Source organism: Microplitis mediator, chromosome 1, assembly GCF_029852145.1.
Source record: "Microplitis mediator isolate UGA2020A chromosome 1, iyMicMedi2.1, whole genome shotgun sequence".
Classification (NCBI taxonomy): domain Eukaryota; kingdom Metazoa; phylum Arthropoda; class Insecta; order Hymenoptera; family Braconidae; genus Microplitis; species Microplitis mediator.
This window is the reverse complement of record NC_079969.1, coordinates 19930464-19950842: the sequence shown is the minus strand read 5'-3', so window position 1 is coordinate 19950842 and position 20379 is coordinate 19930464. Positions and strand designations below refer to the sequence as shown.

The 20379-nt window shown below is 31.9% G+C and overlaps 1 protein-coding gene across 7 annotated transcripts in view; it reads left to right on the top strand.

The window, feature by feature from the left end:
• The window catches only part of LOC130677493 (protein still life, isoform SIF type 1), a 149877-nt gene that overhangs the window by 96666 nt on the left and 32832 nt on the right, over positions 1-20379 (top strand). For all 7 annotated transcript variants that reach the window (XM_057484513.1, XM_057484645.1, XM_057484586.1 and 4 more), the window contains 2 exons: positions 18945-19258; positions 19406-19600. In XM_057484513.1, coding sequence (XP_057340496.1) covers positions 18945-19258; positions 19406-19600 — 509 coding nt within the window. The remainder of the gene's footprint in view (positions 1-18944; positions 19259-19405; positions 19601-20379) is intronic.

Below are 20379 nucleotides of genomic sequence, written 5' to 3'. Positions count from 1 at the left end.
ACACATAAATATCGATGAAATATTTATTTTCTAAAATGTCGCGATAGTTTACCCAAGTATTCGCACAATCTTCACAAATATATCCCGGTTTTTGATATATTAACACTTCACCGCACTTGATGCAATTTCCCGAAATTTTATACGGATATAACCGATGCCAGTTTTGATTGCAATATTTAAATCTTTTAGTAAAAATCATTGGACAGTCTTTTAAACAATTTTCGCACATAGATGCGTTGTCAAAATCATTGTGATAAAACTCTTTTACTATTTCTCTCGGCATGGTACAATATGATGTTATCAAACTTGCGTAGAATTTTAAATTTCTTCCAGGAATTCTGGTATGTGGAATTCCGTACAATGCATCCAATTCTTCATCTTCTTTCATTTGTTTAAGTACTCCGGCAGGAATTTTCATCTGTAATAACACTTTTAATTTTAAGTATCATCACTAAAATTATAAAATAAAAATATTTAAAAATTTTAAAATTTGTTAGTCACAAGTTGTTAGTAATTTTATAATTGAGTTTAAAATTATTTTATGAGGATAAACGGAACATGCTAGTTGTTTTTTGAATAGTTCTTGCTTCGTTATTTTCTTCTTCATTTGCTGGTAAACTTGGATAAATTTTTTCATCTGTTGATGGTGCTGATGGTTCAGTATTTTCAATTGTTGTTTGAATTTCTTGATTTTGGGTTGGTTGTCGAATTATAACTAATTCAACATTTTCATCATTGTTTGAATTTGTATTATTATTATTATTAATACTTTTATGAATATTCTTGATGTTATTTTCTTGTGCTTTTATTAAAATGTAATTAGTACAGGCATCCCAAAATGAAAAACACAAATAAAAAGAGCATCCATGAGTTTTTCGAATTTGAAAAGCATGAAGTAATGTGTCAAATGAAAATTTTACTAGTCGTATAATCATAATTATACTAAATATTCCCGCACTTGCAGATCCAAAAATTAAAAATTTTCCCCATGTTTTTTCCCATGCTGAATCAGCTAATTTTTGTAATGCATTAGTGTCAAATAAATTTAATATTGATTCACCTTGATTTGCAAAATGCAAACCATCTATTCCTCTAGCAATATTGCTTAAGATTGCTGGTTTTTCTACTGGAGACATAATTCTATGTCGTAATTTGTCGAGATCTTGTTCAGAATAAATTCCACTTGTAGCTAAGAATTTTGGAGAAGTATATTTCCATGTTGGTTTAGTTAATGGTTGAATTTTATTTGGTGGTAAAACTTCAACTGGATTAGGTGTAGTACCTTTTCTTACTAAAATTCTTGTTTTTGGAGTTAAAAAGTAACTGTCATTTCCTCTTTTCACTGGTAATTCGTTATAACACTCACTTCTTGGGTAAACTGATACTTCAACAGGTATGCACTTTACAATGTTTATTGATTCACCTGACATTATAGCCATATAACCTGGTCCTTTCATATAATTATAAGCAAACTCGTCTGGTTTACTTGACGCAATTGATAACAAATTTTTTAAAGTATTACGTTCTAGCATACAACGATGAATTAACACATCATAATATAATTGTTTAATTTGTTTTTGTATAAATTTTTCTACATATACAAACTTAGAATTAACATACGCAAATAGATCTAAATTTTCTATTGATATTTTATTATTTAACATTAAATCATTCTTTGATGTTTCAAAGATAAATAATTTAGGATGTTCAGTTCTGATTATTTTATAGCCACAAATAATTTCAATATTTGTGGTAGTTAATGCAAATGTTATTCCATTTGATTCTAAGGAATAAATAATTTCATGTTTATCTGAATTTTTCTCAGATGTTTTATTTACTTTACCCGTGTATAAAACTCCGAAATTTTGAAAATCACATTTATGTGATGGAATATAGTCCCAAAAAGTATAACCTCCCTCTAAATCCAAACAAGATAAATCAGATAAAGTACATGTTAAACCCGATTTTAAATAAATTTTATCATTTTCATATTTAACTTCCGCGAAATATTCTTGTATTGTAATTTTTAAAACCCCTTGAACGACAATATCGCTCCAACTTCCATAAAAATCCGAATAACTTCCTTTATTACACGTTCCATCATTACCGATTGACCCTGCGAGTGTTGCACCACGCGTAGTTGTGCTATTAATTTTCAAACCGGTTATAAATAATGTACCGAATCTATATGATCCCGATTTATGAATATCTAAACATCTTTCTTTTGAAATTTCTTCAATATATTCCATACGCCCGCTATGTACTACCGACATATGAGAATAAGCCCCGCAATGATAAATATTTCGATCTACTTCGATTTTACATTGAATGACTTTTGTTAACGAATATTCTTTTAATTGTAATAATTGAATAAACGGTTCTGTTATATTTATTTCTTTAGGATGAATATCACAATCTCCCACCTCTGTAATTGAAATTGTTGTTGAATTTGATGAAAATTTCCCGCAATCATACCCAATAATTCCACTCGCTGATGATGACCATAATAAAATAAAATAAATCACAAAAGTGATATTGAAAATCATCTGTAAACATAAATTAATTAGAATTTTCTTCATCGCTATTTTTCTTTTGTTTACGTGTTTTTTTAATTGGTGTAATTTCTGGATTTATAAATGAATATCTCAATCGATTCATGTGAACTATTTGAATTCTTTTTTCTGTTTGAATTTTTACGTTTCCTTTACCCAAAATTTCGAGAATTTTGTGTGGTCCAGAGTAATGATCTTTTGTTTTACCTGGATTTGGTCCACTTTGTAAAAATACATATTGACCTACTTTTAAATTTTGTGGATTACAATGTTTATCATAATATTTTTTAGATTTGTGTTTTAGCGTCAACTAAATTTTGATAAGCTAATAGTCTTATCCCATGTAATCTTGTGATTAAATCAATTAAATAACCTTGCATTGTAGGTAATTGCTCACATTCTCTTATTGGTTCGCTAGAAGGTAATCTAGACTGTTGTCCAAAGACAATAGCATAAGGTGTATTTTTAATTCCTTCATGATAACTTGTATTGTATGAAAATGTTGCTAATTCAATCCATTCGTCCCACTCTTCATCAATGGATGAGTAGTGTTTAAGGTATTCGTTTAATGTGTGATGTGATCGTTCTAATGAACCGTTTGATTGTGGATGATAAGCTGTAGTTTTAAGTTTTTTAATACCGAATCTTTTTGCTACGCATTTTAAAATAGCACTTAAAAAGTTACGACCTTGGTCTGTAAGAATAATTTTTGGCGGACCAAAATAACAAATAAATTTTTTGACAAAAGCAGTTGAAATTGTTGTAGCTAAAGTGTTAGGTAATGCTTCTGCGATACAAAATTTAGAAAATAAATCTTGAATAGTTAAAATATATTCATTTCCTCTTTTAGTTTTTTGTTTTGCCCCGACAATATCCATAGAAATTTTCCAGAAACAAGCAGCTGGAGTATCAGTAATAACCATAGGTTCCCTATGTTTTATACGAACTAATTTTTTTAATTGACAATCTAAACATTGTTGAATTCTACGTTGAATATCATTTTTCAAATTTTCCCAATAATAATCTTTTTTAATTCTTTGATAAGTTTTAGTTACCCCTTTATGACCCCCGATTGGTGATTTATGCATTTCATAAAAAATTTCATCTCTTTTTTCGATAGGAACATAAATAATTGTGCCCAAACAGATTATTACTTTAATATCAGTTCCGTCAAAAACATTTTTTAATTCTGTTATGACATTATTCCACGGTAAATTTTCAATGTTTTCACTTTTTGCAAAACTTACTGTTTTTAATTTGAATTTTTCTAAAGTTTCTTTTAAGTTTTCAAAAATTAATTTTAAATTTTCAATTAAAATTACAATTGATTCTTTTTCTTTTTCACGAATAGGCAAAGCAAAATAATATTTATTTTTAATTTTCTTTTCAACTACTTTTTCTAACTCTAAATTTTTAAATGTCGGTAATTTATTTATTTCTTTTAATTTAACTGCGCCATTATCGCATGGTTCACCATTGGTGCTTAATAAAATAAGCTAAATTATCTTTTCTGAAATGAAAATAATCTTTAATATCAACTATATTACGAATATTTCCCGCTTCTAAAATTTCTTTAATATCAGAATCACTATGATCTGATGAATCATTTTTATTATTGTTTTGTTCATTTATTATATTTTCAATATTTTCATCTGAGCTTAAAGAACTGCTCATACTTTCTTGATTTAATTCTTGATCTTTTATTTCTTTCCTTTTCTTGATTTGTTTCACTTTTTTCTTGCGCTTAATAATTCTTGGTTGATTTGTAATTTCTTCGTCGGTTGAATCGTTATTTTTATCACTTACTTTTTTTTTTATTTCATTTTTGTTTTTGTTTAAATTTTTATTTTTATTAATTTCATTAGTTGTTTTAGTTGTTGGTTGTGATGTGGTTTTTATTTCTTGTTCCTTTGCTGCAGCTCTTGTTGTTACTTTGATTTGTTGAAATTCTTCTGTTTCGATTGGATTTCTTGACAAAGCATCAGCAACATAATTTATTTTACCTGGTTTGTAAATAACTTTAAAATTGTATTCTCCCAGTTTTTAATCTCCATTTTAAAACTCTTGTGTTTACATCTTTTGCCTTTTGAAACCAAACTAATGGTTTATGATCTGTAACGAGAGTAAATTCTTTACCATAAACATATGGTCTAAATATTTTTACACCAAAAACAATAGCTAATGCTTCCTTTTCATATGTTTCGTATCTTATTTCAGCGTCTCTCAATACTTTTGAAGCGTATGCACATGTAGTATCTTCTCCGATTTGTCCTTGTGATAAAACTGCTCCAATTGCATAACCTGATGCATCAGTGGTAATAATAAATGGCATTGTAAAATCAGGTGTATTTAATACAGGTGGTTCACATAATTTATTTCTTAATATTTCAAAAGCTTCTTGAGTTTCTTTATTCCATAAAAACTTGACATCTTTTTGAAGTAATTTTGTCAATGGTTTAGCTATTTTCGCAAAATCTTTAATAAATCTTCTATAATAATTAGTAAAACCCAAAAATTGACGAACTTTTTTCTGAGTAGTAGGAACTGGATATTTCTTTGCAGCTTCAATTTTACTTGGATCAGGTCTGATAGAATTTTTACTAATTAAATGACCTAAATAACAAACTTCTCGTTTGAGGAATTTGCATTTATCTGGTTTTAATTTTAAATTTGCTTCTTTTAATCTCTGAAAAACAATTTTTAATCTTTTGATGTGTTCCTGTAAAGTTCTTGCAAATAAAATTATATTATCCATAAAAACATATAATATAACACCAATTAATCCCGAAAAAACATCCTCCATTAATGCTTGAAATGTTGCTGGGCTATTTGCTAGGCCAAAAACCAATCTTAAAAATTCAAAATGACCTAAAATAGTAGAAAAAGCAGTTTTATGTTGATCTTTTTCCTTCATTTTAATTTGATGAAAGCCCGATGATAAATCTAAAACAGAATAATATTCAACTCCACCCAAACTATCAATTATATCAGTTATATTTGGTAGTGGATATGCATTTTTAATCGTCTTTTCATTTAACGCTCGATAATCGATTACCATTCTCCATTGTTTTCTTCCTTCAGAGTCCGGTTTCTTTGGAACTATCCAGACTGGGCTGTTGTATGGTGACCTTGATTCCACAATAATATTATTTTCCAATAATTCTTTAATTTGTCGATTGATTTCTTCTTTTAAAGCATAAGGAATTCTGTAATTTTTAATATTAACAGGTCTTTCATCTGTAGTCAAAATTTCATGTTCAACTCTATCTGTTGCTGGTAAATATTCACCTGGAAGGTGAAATCTTTCAGTATTATCTTTGATTAAATCATAAAGAGATTCTTGTTCGGTTTTATTTAAATGTTTTACATTTAACACTTCTTTTATTTTTTCAAAACGTGATTTATTTTTATTTATAGCATCAGTATCACGTGAAGAGTGTCCTGTGGCATCTTCTTGATTCTTTTCTTCGTTCTCACGAGCATTGTTGATAACTAATACTCGCTGAGCATATATAATTTCTTTATTATATTTATTGATCGACTCATGTAAATTGTAGTCTTTATTTTCAATATTGTAATTGGAATTTACCTTTGAATTTTTTTCTTGATTGTTATCTTGCTTGATTGTATTTATATTTTCAGATTTTTCTTTTAAATTTTCCTCATTTTCAGGTTGATTATTATTTATTTTATTTTTGTTAAAAGTTTTAGTAGTTTCTTTGTTTATTTTCACTTTTATTTTATTTTCTTCTTCTGGTTCTTCTTCTTCTGATTCTTCTTCTGCTTCATCGTCTGAATCGTAGTCGGTATCGCTTCCATAAATATTAAAATTCTGGAATCCCATAGCCATTATTTGATGCATATCATTATCAAAATCAGATTCTTCTTCATTTTCAATTTTCATTATTATTTCTTCATCTGTTTCTTCATTAGTTTCTATTTTTACTTTATGAACTTCTTTTTCGTTTTTTATTTCTTCTTTTATTTCTTCTTTCATTTCTTCTTTCTCGTCTTCTTTTATTTCTTCTTTCTTCATTTCATTTTTTTCTTCTAGATTTTCTTCAGTTGTTACAGGATAAATTTTATCTTGAAAATTTATTTTATTATTTTGCACTAATTTTTCACAATTAAATGATTGATTTATTGATTCATCAGTATCATAGAAAAAATATTGTTTATTATTTATTTTAATAACGCGATCTTTATAGCAAATTTGGACTTTCGCTTCGTCAAAGAAATTCGAACCCAATATTCCCGATTGCTCGATTGGAAAATCGTCAGGAACTATTAAAAATTTAATTTCTAAATCAAGAAAATCTAATTCAACTTCACCCAATGCTTCAACTGGAATTTCGTTAATTCCAAGTAATTTTATAGTTTTAGTTTTATCTAGAATTGCCCCTTTTGGACAAAAACTTTCTTTTAAAATATTAGGACCGCTACCTGTGTCTAGCATTACTGAAATTCGTCCGACATTAGGATTTACGCTATATCCTAATAAAATTGTTGGACTTTTATTATTTTTATTTAAATTAATTTGTTCAACGCGAGTTTCTTTTTTATCGCTAATAGTTTTAAGTGGAATTCTATCAAAAATACCAAAATGTGAATTAGAGGTTGAAGGATGATTTTCTTTTATTTGTTTTTCTTCATCATTTATTTTCTTCCAACAATCTCTAATTCTGTGACCCATTTTTTTACAATAATCGCAACTAATAATTTGTTTTGGACAATTATTACTTGAATGTTCATGACTACCACAAGTTAAACATTTATTAAAGTTTTTAGAATTATTATTTAAAAATTCGTGTTTGAATCTACAAATTTTAGCAATGTGACCAGATCTATTACAAATTTGACATCTTTCAACATTTTGACTTTCTCTAGAATTTAATAATTTAAAACATTTATCAGCAGTATGACCTGCTTTATCGCAAAACTGACAAATTACAGTTTGTCTTAAGTTTGATTGTTGATTAAAATTTTTATTATTATCAAATTGTTTATTTTGAGAGTAAAAATCTTGTTTTTGTTGGTAATTAGATTGATGTGGTTTTTGAGAATTATTGTGTTCGCGATTGACTTCGTCGCAAAGAAACACGGGTTTTTCAATTCCCCTTCGTTTTATATTTTCGAATTCACTTAATTCTTTTCTAAATTTAATTTTTTGTTCGATTTTAATAGCTTCATTAAGTGTATTTTGAAAATTATTATTTAAGGTTCGAATTTTACTTTCGATTTCAGGATTAAGACCATTTAAAAAACTTTCTACGGCTCTTCGCTCAACTTGTAGTATATAAGCATCGTTTTCTACTTGTGTATGTGTTCTTTTGTGTACTTCAACTAATTGTGCTGCAATATCACAAATTCGATTAGAATATTTTAAAACAGATTCCCTGTCTTTTTGATAAACGCGACCCAATTCACCCAATAATTGCATTTCTGTTTTATTTGGGGCTGCTTTTCCCCTTAAGAAGTCATAAAATTGTTGTTTTGTATTTACTGTTGCACAGTTTATAGATTTTCTTAAATCGCCTTTTAATTTTTTTCGCAATAATTTAATCAAATTAAGTTCAGCATCTTCCGGTAAAGAATTAAAAGCTTCATTACAAGCAGTTATAAATTCTGTAAGTGTCATATTTTCACCATCATATTCGGGTACAAATTCCAACGCGTCACGTAAAGAAATAGATTGATTTGCTGACAGAGCCATTGCTACCGGTTGTTCGTTATTGATTTGATTAATATTGTTATTGTTATGGTTATTGTTATTATTCAAGATACGCTCATCATTTAAAAGTGCATTGTGTGGGTGTTCATTTGTAGAATTAACTTCAGAATGTTGTGCAGAATCATTTGTTTGATTGTCATGTGTATTTACTTCTTTATTTTCTTCTGAATTTGAGGGTGATTTTTCAAACGATTCAGTAGAATTTTCAATATTAGAATGATGACCAGATTCAGAATTATTTTCAATAGGATTTTCTTCAATACTTTCATTAGTTAGTTGGTTAGTACTATGTAATTTATTATTTTGAACAAAATTTGAATAATTAAGTGAAATCGAGGTATCTTTGAGAGAACGTCTTCCACTAGGACGATAAGGATTTTTTTGTTTTTCAGTGGATGAATCTGGATTTTCTCCGGAAGGATCCAGATTGATATCTATATTATTTTCTTTTGCAAATTTCCGAGTAACTATTCTATTTGACATAGGAAATCATTTTTCCTTTGAAATAAAATTATTTCAATTATTTATTTTAATTTAAATTGATTTAAATTTGAATTTTTAAATATTTCTTTTTCTTTTTGTAAATTAATTAATTTCATCATTATTGATTTTAATTTTTATTATTTTTATTAATAATCAACAGCATCCTTATGTATCCCGGACGAGCCCCCAAAAATTTTTAATATATGTTACGTCAAAATAACACATATTAAGAGTTGTGCTCCTGTTTAGCCTTCGCCGAGCGAAATAACTGGGACGGAGCTATAAGGATGACTGTTTATTATAAATAAAATTAAAATAAAAATACTTACGGTTCGTTGTCTAAGAGATAATTAAAATTATTAAAAATTAAGTTAAATAAAATTTAATTAATTTAGTAAAATAATAAAAGCAAAATTAAAACAACTTCCAAATTTATTTAAATCAAAACAATTATTTAAAAATTATTACAAACAAAATTAAAATTGAATTAGACAATTAAATGCGGTTTACAATTTTTAACGCTTTATAAAATGATTTAGCTCTCGATTTCACTTGTTATTTAATTTATTTAAACAATCAATTTATTATTTAAATTTATTATTAATTATTTATTTAATTAAATTGTTACCTTGATTTATTTGATGATTATTATTATTATTAATAATTATTTATTTGATTTATTATTTATTATTCTTCCTTCTCAACCCTTGATAATTGATGTAATTTTATCAATATTGAATTTTATTTATTAAATGAATCATATTTAAATAATTCAAATTAGATTTGATAATCGATGGAATGTTTATCAAAATTATTTATTAATTAAATGAATTACTACTTTTGAATAATTCAACAATTATTTTATAAAAACTTCTGAATTATATCTTAATAATTCAGTTTACAAACAATTAAATCACCATTATTAATGATTTAATAAAATTAAGGACTTTGCCTTTAAATAATTAAAATTTCGTCAATGACGAATGAGCTCACTTAGGAAACTGAAATCTTTTTCGATTTCCAGAAGAGCTGTTACCAGGTAGTAACATCCCTTCCAATAATTATTTAATTATACCAATTATTCATTGGTCATAATTGAATCAATATTTTTTTATAATTATTATTTATATATATATTTTTCATGACTTCCAATGCAGTTAGCAACATACGCATAAAGCATTGGAGTCGAATTCATAAATCAATATTTATTGATTCTTACTTTTTCCTTTATTGCAATATATTCTTTTATTATTTAAACATTTATAATTCATTTCATTTTTAATTATTAATAACTTGTTTATTAATAATTATTATTTAATTATATTTTATTATAACATTTCATAATTTTCATTTCTTATTCATTTCTTATTTCATTTCTTTATTAATAAACATATTATTAATAATTAATTTTATTTCTTTTTCTTTTAACAATAAATATCTTTATCTCTTAAAGATATTTCAAAATTCATTTCATATTATTTTTTTTATAATAATAATTTCAAAATTTTCATTTCATATTTATTTCATTATTTTCATTATTTATTCATTCATATAATTTCATTTTCATATCATTATTTCTTTTCATTATTTCATTATTTCTTTACTTATTTATTTATCAATAAATTTCAATTTTTATTATTAATTATAAAATATATAAATTTGAATTTATATTCAAATTTTATAATCATTTATTTTTTTATCATTTAATATTTTATTATCATATTTATTTATATTTTTTAAAGAACAATATTTCATAAAAATAATTTGAATTTAAATTCAAATTTAAAAATCATCAGCCGTAATAATGGCTGGAAGTCATTTACTAATTAATTAATTTATGCATAGCCAGATGGCATAGCATGTACGATTTTTAATAAATTGATTGACAGCAAGAATACGACGTCGTGACGTCACACTCTATAGCTCAGCCACATTTCAAGTTATCCTTCGTGTCTCGCACTTCGAGATTACGAAGGTAGTATCGCTATTTGTATGTCTTTGACCACAAGTTCAGAAATAAAAGTGAACGACTGGGGCGCCCCTCGGCATCGTGGCGCTGTCCCATTACTATTTGATCATTCGTTGTTTTTGTGTTAAACAGATCATACGTTTGGTGCAAAAGTGAACATTTCTTTGCAATAAATTATTAATTGTGAAGACGTTAATTGAAGTAAAATTCAATGGTTCGGGTAAGAGTAAGACATCAAGAAGTCGCGATCGTTCGTCTGAAAGAACACCCAAAAGACTTCGCAAGCTAGAGGACAGGATGGAGGCTAGAGGAGGAGGATGTGCTTCTAGTAAATATTAATTAATTGTGAACACGAGATGCAATCACAAGGTACTCTTGAAGTATTCCTTCATGCCCGAGAGACTACACATAATTTCCAGATACGAATAATTATCATGATTACGTCTGGGTATAAAAGGGCTTTGTTTTACCCGAGAGGTCAAACGGAGCTCATATGGTAATCTAACTTTGTCTGGAAGATAAAGTAAAGATTATATTTACTCTGTTTTATCCGAGAGATTAAAACAGAGTCAATATTAACCTATAAATTCATAATGAGATGAATCAAATGTGCCTGAATGCCCGCAGGTATTGATGATCAGGTGGATCATTCTGATGGAAAAGACCCAGGGGCTACTATGGATGACATTCCGCCGGTGGAGCCGATTGTTAATATGTCATCCCAGAATCCGAATGCTATTCCGAGCGAGACATTGAAGGTAGATGAGGAGTCACTTAAAAACAAGGAAGCTGAGACTCCATGGGAGCTGGATGCTGATGCCGTTCGTATTCTCGGAAAGGAACCAGTGCAGGAGGAACCTGAATTAATACTACACTCTAGTGTACCCAACCGTTGGAAGAAATATCTTTCCGAAGGTTTAAAAAAAGAGGTTAAAGAGGCACTCCTAGAAAAGTACCCCAGGAAAGGGAAACTTTCGTTTGAACCGCCGATTTTGAATGACGAGGTGGCAGGGAACTTGAAAGAGTCGGCTCTGAAGCGGGATAAGTACTTTGGGGCTACCCAGAAGTTAGCAGGATCTGCCTTGGCTACTTTAGCTCCAGTAATTGAGTCTCTAGCGCCTCTCAAAGATCCAGACAGTGTTAAGAGACGGGGGCAAGTTTGGGATGCGGCAAAGCTACTAATTGAAATTCATAAATCTTAGACGGTAGCACGTAGAGCCTGCATTTTGCCTAAATTGTCAAAACATTGGGCCACGGAACTGGAAAAAAGGGAACCGGATAGTTTTTTGTTCGGCGAGAAACTGGTCGACAAGGTCAAGGAGATCAAGGCCATTGGAAAAGTGGGAGAAGAGATGAAGCCGGCCCCGCCAAAGAAACCGAACGTGCCCCTCGGTTTTTTAAACTCCAAGAGCTTGTCGAGTCAAAAGAGGTCAGTGTCTCAGGCGAGCGAGAAGTTTTCATCGGCGGGAAAATCACTGACTCCCAAGTACCCAGCGAAGCAGGTAACGTATCCCAAGTCGAGCCAATATCGTCAACAGAACCAACGGTCTCAGAACCGTTAGCCTCGGAAAACAATGTGTTTATAGTTGCGGGGCGTCTGAGGTATTTTTTAGAGGCCTGGATAACAATCACTGGGGACAAATTTGTCATTCAGAGTATAAAAGGGTATAAAGTACCCTTTGAATCACCCCCTGTGGAAACCCGTCCACCACCTGATAGGGTTTGGTCGGACCAGGAACTGGCAGGTATCCAATCGGAAGTCAATAGACTGTTGATGATAGGTGCGAAAGAGGTGTGAAAGAGGTTTCAGGGCAGTTTCTGTCACCGTTCTTTTTGGTCCCTAAGTCTGACGGTTAGCAAAGGTTCATTCTGAACTTGAAGGTTTGAATGAGTTCATCGTCACAGAACATTTTAAACTCGAGAATCTTAGATCCGCTTGCAATCTTCTAGAACAGGGTATTTTTATGGGTACGGTCGATCTCAAAGATGCATATTTTATGATCTCAGTACAAAAACCGCATTGGAAGTTTCTGAGATTCACCTTTTAAGGGAATATTTACGAGTTTGTTTGTCTGGCTTTCGGCCTATGTACGTGCCCATTCACATTTACCAAGTTGCTGAAGCCAGTAATAAACTATCTTCAGTTGAAAGGGTTTCTGTCAGTTGTATACTTGGACGATTTTCTATGCTTAGACCATTCGGTTGCAGAGTGCAGTAAAAACCTGAATCAGACGATCGAGTTACTTAAGCGGCTAGGGTTTATCGTGAATTTTGAAAAGTCCAAGTTGAAGCTTGAGAGGAAATGCAAGTATTTGGGTTTTATACTAGATTCTTCTACGATGAGAGTGGAGCTTCCAGATAATAAAAGAGTTGCGGTACAGAAACAGATCGAAGATCTTACGAAAAAAGGCACGGTGAAAATTCGTGATTTTGTCAAAGTTGTTGGGTCGGTGGTAGCGTCTGACAGTGGAGTACAGCTTACTACACTGCAGATCATTTGAGAGGGCGAAGGTCCAAGCCTTAGTAAAGAGTGGGGGTTGTTTTGATTTATTTATGATGGTACCAATATTTACTCTTAAGGACTGGGTTTGGTGGTTGCCAAATACCTTGCCAAATGCCAGTAAAAAGGTGAGAAACAATCAGTACGAAAGAACGATCTACTGGGATGCATCACTGTCCGGACGGGGTGCCTTCTGTGATGGCGACAGCGCCAATGGACTGTGGAGTCAGGAGAAGAGAAGGCTTCACATAAACCACCTGAAGCTCAAAGCGGCCTTACTGGCCTTGAAGTGTTTCGCGGCGGATTTGAAGGACACTGATATTTTGATTATGGTGGACAACACGACTACGATGGCCTATATCAATAGAATGGGTGGTGTCCATTATGCTGCACTTCATAGCTTAGCTTGCGAGCTATGGAATTGGTGTTAGGGTCGCAAGTTATGGGTTCATGCCTCGTATATCCCATCAAAATAGAACGTGCAGGCAGATCGATCATCGATCGATTATCGAGGATCGATAATTCAGATGCGGAGTGGGAATTAGCAAGTTATGCGTTTAAAAGGATCATTCAGAGGTTCGGGAAGCTGGAGATTGATCTATTCGCTTCTCGGAACAACGCTAAATGCGTAGTCTATTGTTCTTGGAGGAGAGATCCGGAAGCTTTTGCGTTTGATGCCTTCACAGTCTATTGGTCTGATTGGATATTTTATGCCTTCCCCCCTTTTCTATTATAACTAGAGTGATTAAAAAAATTAAAGATGACAGAGCAGAAGGCATTCTAGTTGTACCTCACTGGCCTACTCAGGTTTGGTTTTCGGCCTTTAAAGAACTGACCGTAGGGGATTGGATTTGGTTTGAGGCAGATCTTAATCTTTTGGTTTCTCCATGCAGGTCAAGCCATCATCCCTTGGCGGTGAGGCTTATCCTGGTTGCCGCCAGGTTATCAGCCAAGCGCTCCTAGTCAAAGGCATGCCCAAAGAAGCGGTGGAGATTTCCCTAGCTTCACTAGCAGATTCAACATTGAAAAATTACAGTGGAACTCTAAAGCTCTGGCAATGGAACAAGCAAGTCAATGGGGATCCATACACGGTATCTGTGGAGAAAATCCTGAGATTTTTGGCGGAGAGATTCGATCATGGGGTTAGCTACAGTACACTGAACTCGGCCAGAGCTGCATTGTCTTCTATATCGACCGAGGATGTCACAAACATCCCTTTGATAAGTCGCTTTATCAAAGGTTCGTCAAGGATGAGACCTGGATGCCCTAAGTATGAGTCTACTTGGGACGTGGACCCTGTGTTATTAAAACTAGCAACATGGGATCCAGTGAGTGAACGTTCTCTGAAAAAATTGACGCAAAAACTGGTTGTGTTATTGGCTTTGGGCACAACGCATCGATGTCAAATGCTGGCGTTGATCAACATCTCAAACATCATTGTTTCTGAATCTAAGATTGAAATTCGAATTCCGGCGAGGATCAAAATCTCTTGACCTGGAGCTCCACAGCCGGTTTTAAGACTTCCGTTTTTTCGGGACAAACCACAGCTATGTAATGCCAAAACTTTGCAACAATGTCTATTCGTGACTAAATTCGTGAAAAAAAAAAAAAAATCGGGGAAGTGTTGACTCATTGTTCATTTCATTCAATAAGCCGCATAGAGCGGTTAAGAGTGAAATGATCAGTCGGTGGATAAGGACGACGTTAGTTTCATTGGGAGTTGATAAGTTACGACACACTCTACGAGACATGCATCGACATCTAGAGCATATGATAAAGGTGTTAGTATTGAGAAAATTAAAAAAGTGGCAGGTTGGTCCCAGGACTCTAAAGTGTTTGCCAACTTTTACCACCAGCCAATAATTATTCGCGACAATAAGTTTGCAGAAGCGGTGTTAACGCCCAGTGTATCAGTATAAGTAATGATACTACACTAATAATTATATTACGATAATCTCATTTTTCATTTTACTCTGTAATGACATTAGTTCAATAAATAACATATTATCAAGAAAGTATTGCTCTAAACAGCTACTTTCGTAATCTCGAAGTGCGAGACACGAAGGATAATTGAAAGAATTCACGAGCCCACCGAAGGCGGGCGAAGTTTGATCTCAATTATTCGAGTATCTTGCACGAGAGATTTCCACCCAAACAGCCATGGATGCTACCCAACCCCTTTTCAGATAAAATTAAAAATTCTATAGCTTTAAACTAATGATCAAATAGTAATGGGACAGCGCCACGATGCCGAAGGACGTCCCAGTCGTTTATTTTTAGCTCTGAACTTGTGGTCAAAGACATATAAGCAGCGATACTACCTTCGTAATCTCTCGTGCGAGACACTCGAATAATTGAGATCAAACTTCGCCCGCCATCGGCGGGCTTGTGAGATCTTTCAATTATCGGGTCGTCGTTTGCGGCGTTTTGTAGGTAATTTAATACTCTTCAAAAGTTGCCTTAGTAATTTTGCTCAGACTCCAATTGCTTTTTCTGTATTGGTTCTAAAAATCATTTTTTTTTAACAGGGGTTATCAGATATTTTCGGCTGGGTTTTTTTCAGAAACAAAATCTCTCAATACAAAACACAGACCGCACTTTGATGGATTATTGTCTAATCTAGCGAAGTGCGCTTTAATTGATTCATAATATTCGTTTGTTTAAGAGAACAACTCGTCCAAAGTTTCCATTTACTGTACAAGTGCAACAAAGATAGTACTGTTCGTAAACTTGAGTATAATAGAGAGAAAAGTGCGAACCCCTGTTAATAGTAATTTTGTTTTTATTTGATATTGACTAAATAACGAAATTTACAGTAGAAATGCAGATAACGATTTTTTAGGAAATATCATTCTCTACAGAAAGGTAACACGACAGTTGACCTAATGCCAAAATACCCGTAACAAAATACCCGCAAATTGAAATATTTTACGTTATTAATAAATGTATCTAACATTTTGAATGCATATATTACTCCATAATATACTCGAATTTAATTACCTACGGTTCTGTTGGGAAGTGACACGTGTTAATATCATCAGACAAAATATCCCCGCAACAAAATATCCTCATGACAAAATATTTTTCAACAAAATATCTACATGACAAAACATTTCTAAAAAATCTGTCTATGGGTTGACCCTGCCGGCCAGCCCTAAAACTTCCCGCTGTTTTCGAGCTCCTTGAGCTCGTAAACATTGTTGTGAATACATTTTCGAGCTCTTCGAGCTCGAAAATACGTTTGTATTTCATTGTTTTCGAATAAACCGTTTTCTACCAATTCTTTCCTCACGATATCCCGCAAACTATTAACCGATTGAGACGGTTGAGGTGGCAATCGAAAGCTTTTATCGAGTTCTAGAGCTGATTAGATTTTTGAATTGATCGATTCGATAGTTTCCGAAATATTCGCGAAAAACGAAAAAAACGATTTTTTTTTATTCTTTCGTCGACGATATCTCTCGAACGGATTATCCGATTAAGACGGTTGAGGTGGCAATCGGTGCGTTTTATTGAGGTCTAGAGCTGATACAATTTTGGGAATGATTGGTTTAGTCGCTTCGACGATATTTGCAAAATTTCGATCGTAAAGCACATCTCAGATGCTTCGCATCATGAGTCGTGCAAAACCGTTTTCTACTGTTTCTTTCGTCGACGATATCTTTTGAACGGATTATCTGATTGAGACGTTCTTGGTGGCAATCGAAAGCTTTTATCGAGTTCTAGAGCTGATTAGATTTTTTAATTGATCGATCCAACAGTTTTCACAATATCCAAAAATAACGAAAAAAAAAAAACACACACACACACAGACATCGCTCTGAAAATGTCAGAATAGCATCCTAGCACCTTTAAATGTCGACATATGATGAAAACCCGGTTTTTGAAAATCGGAGTGAAACCAAAAACTTCCCGAATTTTTTGAAAATCATCGATTTTCTCAGCGGGAAGTTAAAAAAATGACTTAATGGTAAAATAATCGGAAGAAAAAAATCTGCATTAAAAGGGCACAATATTATTGCAAGCGTATACATTTACATATTTTTGTATTTACACACACAAAACGCGTGAAAAAAGGGCATGTACTATTGCATGCGTGTGCATTAATATATTTTGGTAATTGCACACGCCCAAAACCCGTGGAAAAATGGCACAATACCATTACAAGTCTGTGTATTATTTTTCTAAATTTGATTACATTTTATTAATTTCACACAATTATTTAATTATCTTTTTGATTTTTTAATATATTCCATATCCATTAGTATCTTATTTATAGATATTTTGGCTTGCGATTATTTTATCATAAATATCCTCATGACAAAATATTTTTCAACAAAATATCTACATGACAAAACATTTCTAAAAAATCTGTCTATCGGTTGACCTTGCGGGCCAGCTCTAAAACTTCCCGCTGTTTTCGAAGAACTCGAAAGCATTGTTGTGAATACATTTTCGAGCTCTTCAAGCTCGAAAATACTTTGGTATGCCATTGTTTTAAAAAAAAACCGTTTTTTAGCATTTCTTTCTCCCACGATATCTCGCGAACGAATTAACCGATTTAGATGGTTGAGGTGGCAATCAACGTATTTTATTGAGTTCTATAGCTGATCAGATTTTGGGATTGTTTACTTCAGTTGTTTCAAAGATATTGGCAAAAAACTGTTTTTTATCGTTTCTTTCTCCCGTGATATCTCTTAGACAAATGACTCGATTTTGATGGTTGAGGTGGCAATGAAATTTTCAGAATAGTTGATGGCCAACAAGCTCTTTCGATTGCCACCTGAACTATCCAAATCGGTCATTAGTTAAAAAGTTATAGACCGGTCACACACACACATACCCCCCCCCCCCACACACACACATACAAACACTCGGACATCATCCTAAAAATAGTCAGAATAGCTTCCTAGGACCTCAGAACGTCGACATCTGATGAAATTTCGATTTTCGCAAATCGGGGTGAAAACAATAACTTTCCTATCCAAAAATTCCCACAGAATCCATTCAACTGCGACAAAAACCGCATAGAAACCAATACAGTCTATCCCTGATTAAAAAAAGCGATTTAAAACGATTCGCAATGTTAAATGCCCATAAGAAGAGGGATTCAAAAGTATTCAAGGTATTCAAAAGCATTAAAAAGTATTTAAAATTTTTTATTTCGAATCGTTTTAAATCGCTTTTTTTAATCAGGGATAGGATTCTATGCGGTTTTTGTCGCAGTTGAGTGGATTCTATGGGAATTTTTGGATAGGGTTCTCAAAATTTTGAAAACCATCGATTTTCTTAGCGGGGTTAAAAATAGTCGTTCCAAACGGACCACCCTAATATTAATATACATTTATTATTATTTTGTTTTTATGTGAAAATTTTTATATATTTTAATTATAGTAGTTGTAATTTTGTTTAGTAACATTCATTATTTCTGGGTTTTTTGTCAGTTATTCATGTGTTTTTAAGTATTATTTCGTCTTAATGTAATGATCTCATTAGTTGCAGTCGTAATTAAGCACGCAATTGTAATAAAGTTATGAATGTAAAGTATAATAATTTAAATGGCTTCATTGCATGGAATTTATTTTATATTTTTTTTAAGTTTTGTTTCTGTGGCTTCGTTAAAAAGTTGAGACATAAATTTTTTTTGACTATTATTATAATTATTATTATTATTTATTTTTTTTTTTGCTTTCTTTCTTGATTTTTTAGGCAAAGAAAGTGGTGGTGGTTATATTATGCACGACGGTTCCTTTACAATGAAAGATTGTATTTCTGGTTCTCAATTAGAAAATAACAAGCAGACGTCACGAACAAATTCGTTTGAGATTGAAAATTTATTGAAGACTGCCGAACAAGTTACTGGAATATGTCGTTCTCCGAGCGAAACACGTAAATCTAGTCCAACTGGCAGTGTCGTTAGCTCTCATTCTCAAGTATTAACACCAAGCCGACAGCTCAGTGATGCGGAAAAACTTAAAAAAGTTATTTGTGAACTCATCGATACTGAACGTACTTACGTCAAGGTCAGTTATATTATTCATAATATTTTTAGTTTATTTTTATATACTACGGTTGTAATTTTTTTTCGACTGTAGAAAAATTTCTTCTGATTGCAAAGAATAACATTTTCCATGGGAATTAAAAATATAACTAATTTTGATTTGTTTCAGAACTTAAATAATTTATTAGAAAATTATTTGGAGCCGTTGAAACGAGAAACTTTCTTGTCTAACGCCGAAATAAATGCATTATTTGGCAACATACAAGAAATTGTTACATTTCAAAGGCAGTTTTTGCAGAATCTTGATCATGCCATTGAAATGGAAGCTGATTTTAATAACTTCGATCATGCAAGTCAATTTAAGGTAATTTATAAGTTTATTGTTTTATTAATTATAAACTATTCAACCAAATCTTTAAGGTATTTGACCACCTTGGAAAACCAAAAAACCCCCATGTTCAATCTTTTTTTTTCAGGCCCTCTATAAGATATTACAATGAATTTATTTTTAAATTTTTATTTGAAGCTTATACACTGAAAAAACGAGATTGGACTGGGTACAATGTTGGATTGTATTGAGCCCTATCTGTTGTGAAAAAAATTTTCACATTGGAGCTGGTACAATCTACATTGTAGTGGCTACAATGTACATTTAACTCAATCCAATCCAAGATTGTACTCAGTTCCATCCAGGATGGGACTGCGTAACATGGGACTGAGTCGAATCTCACATGATAGTGGCTATGATCTTACATTGTAGTCAGTCCAACCTATAGGATAGTAACCAATCCTATGTTACCGATGGGACCTATTTAAATCTAACATTTATTCAGTTACCGTGCGACATTTAACTGACAAGAATATAAGATAGGACTCAGTACTATCTTACATTTAAAAATCTGAAAACCGCCTGACCCTGCGGGCCAGCTCCAAAACTTCAAAACTTTGTTAGGCCGGTAAAACATACCTTCACTGAAAAATTATAATTTTTGTCCGACGATATCTTTGGAACGAATCAATCGATTTGAACGTTCTTGGTGACAATCGAAAGGTCTCACCATGAGTAAAAACTGCTAATATTTTGAGGTAAATCGGGCAAGTGGTTTATGAGTTATATGCAAAAAACCAAAAACAAAAAAATTT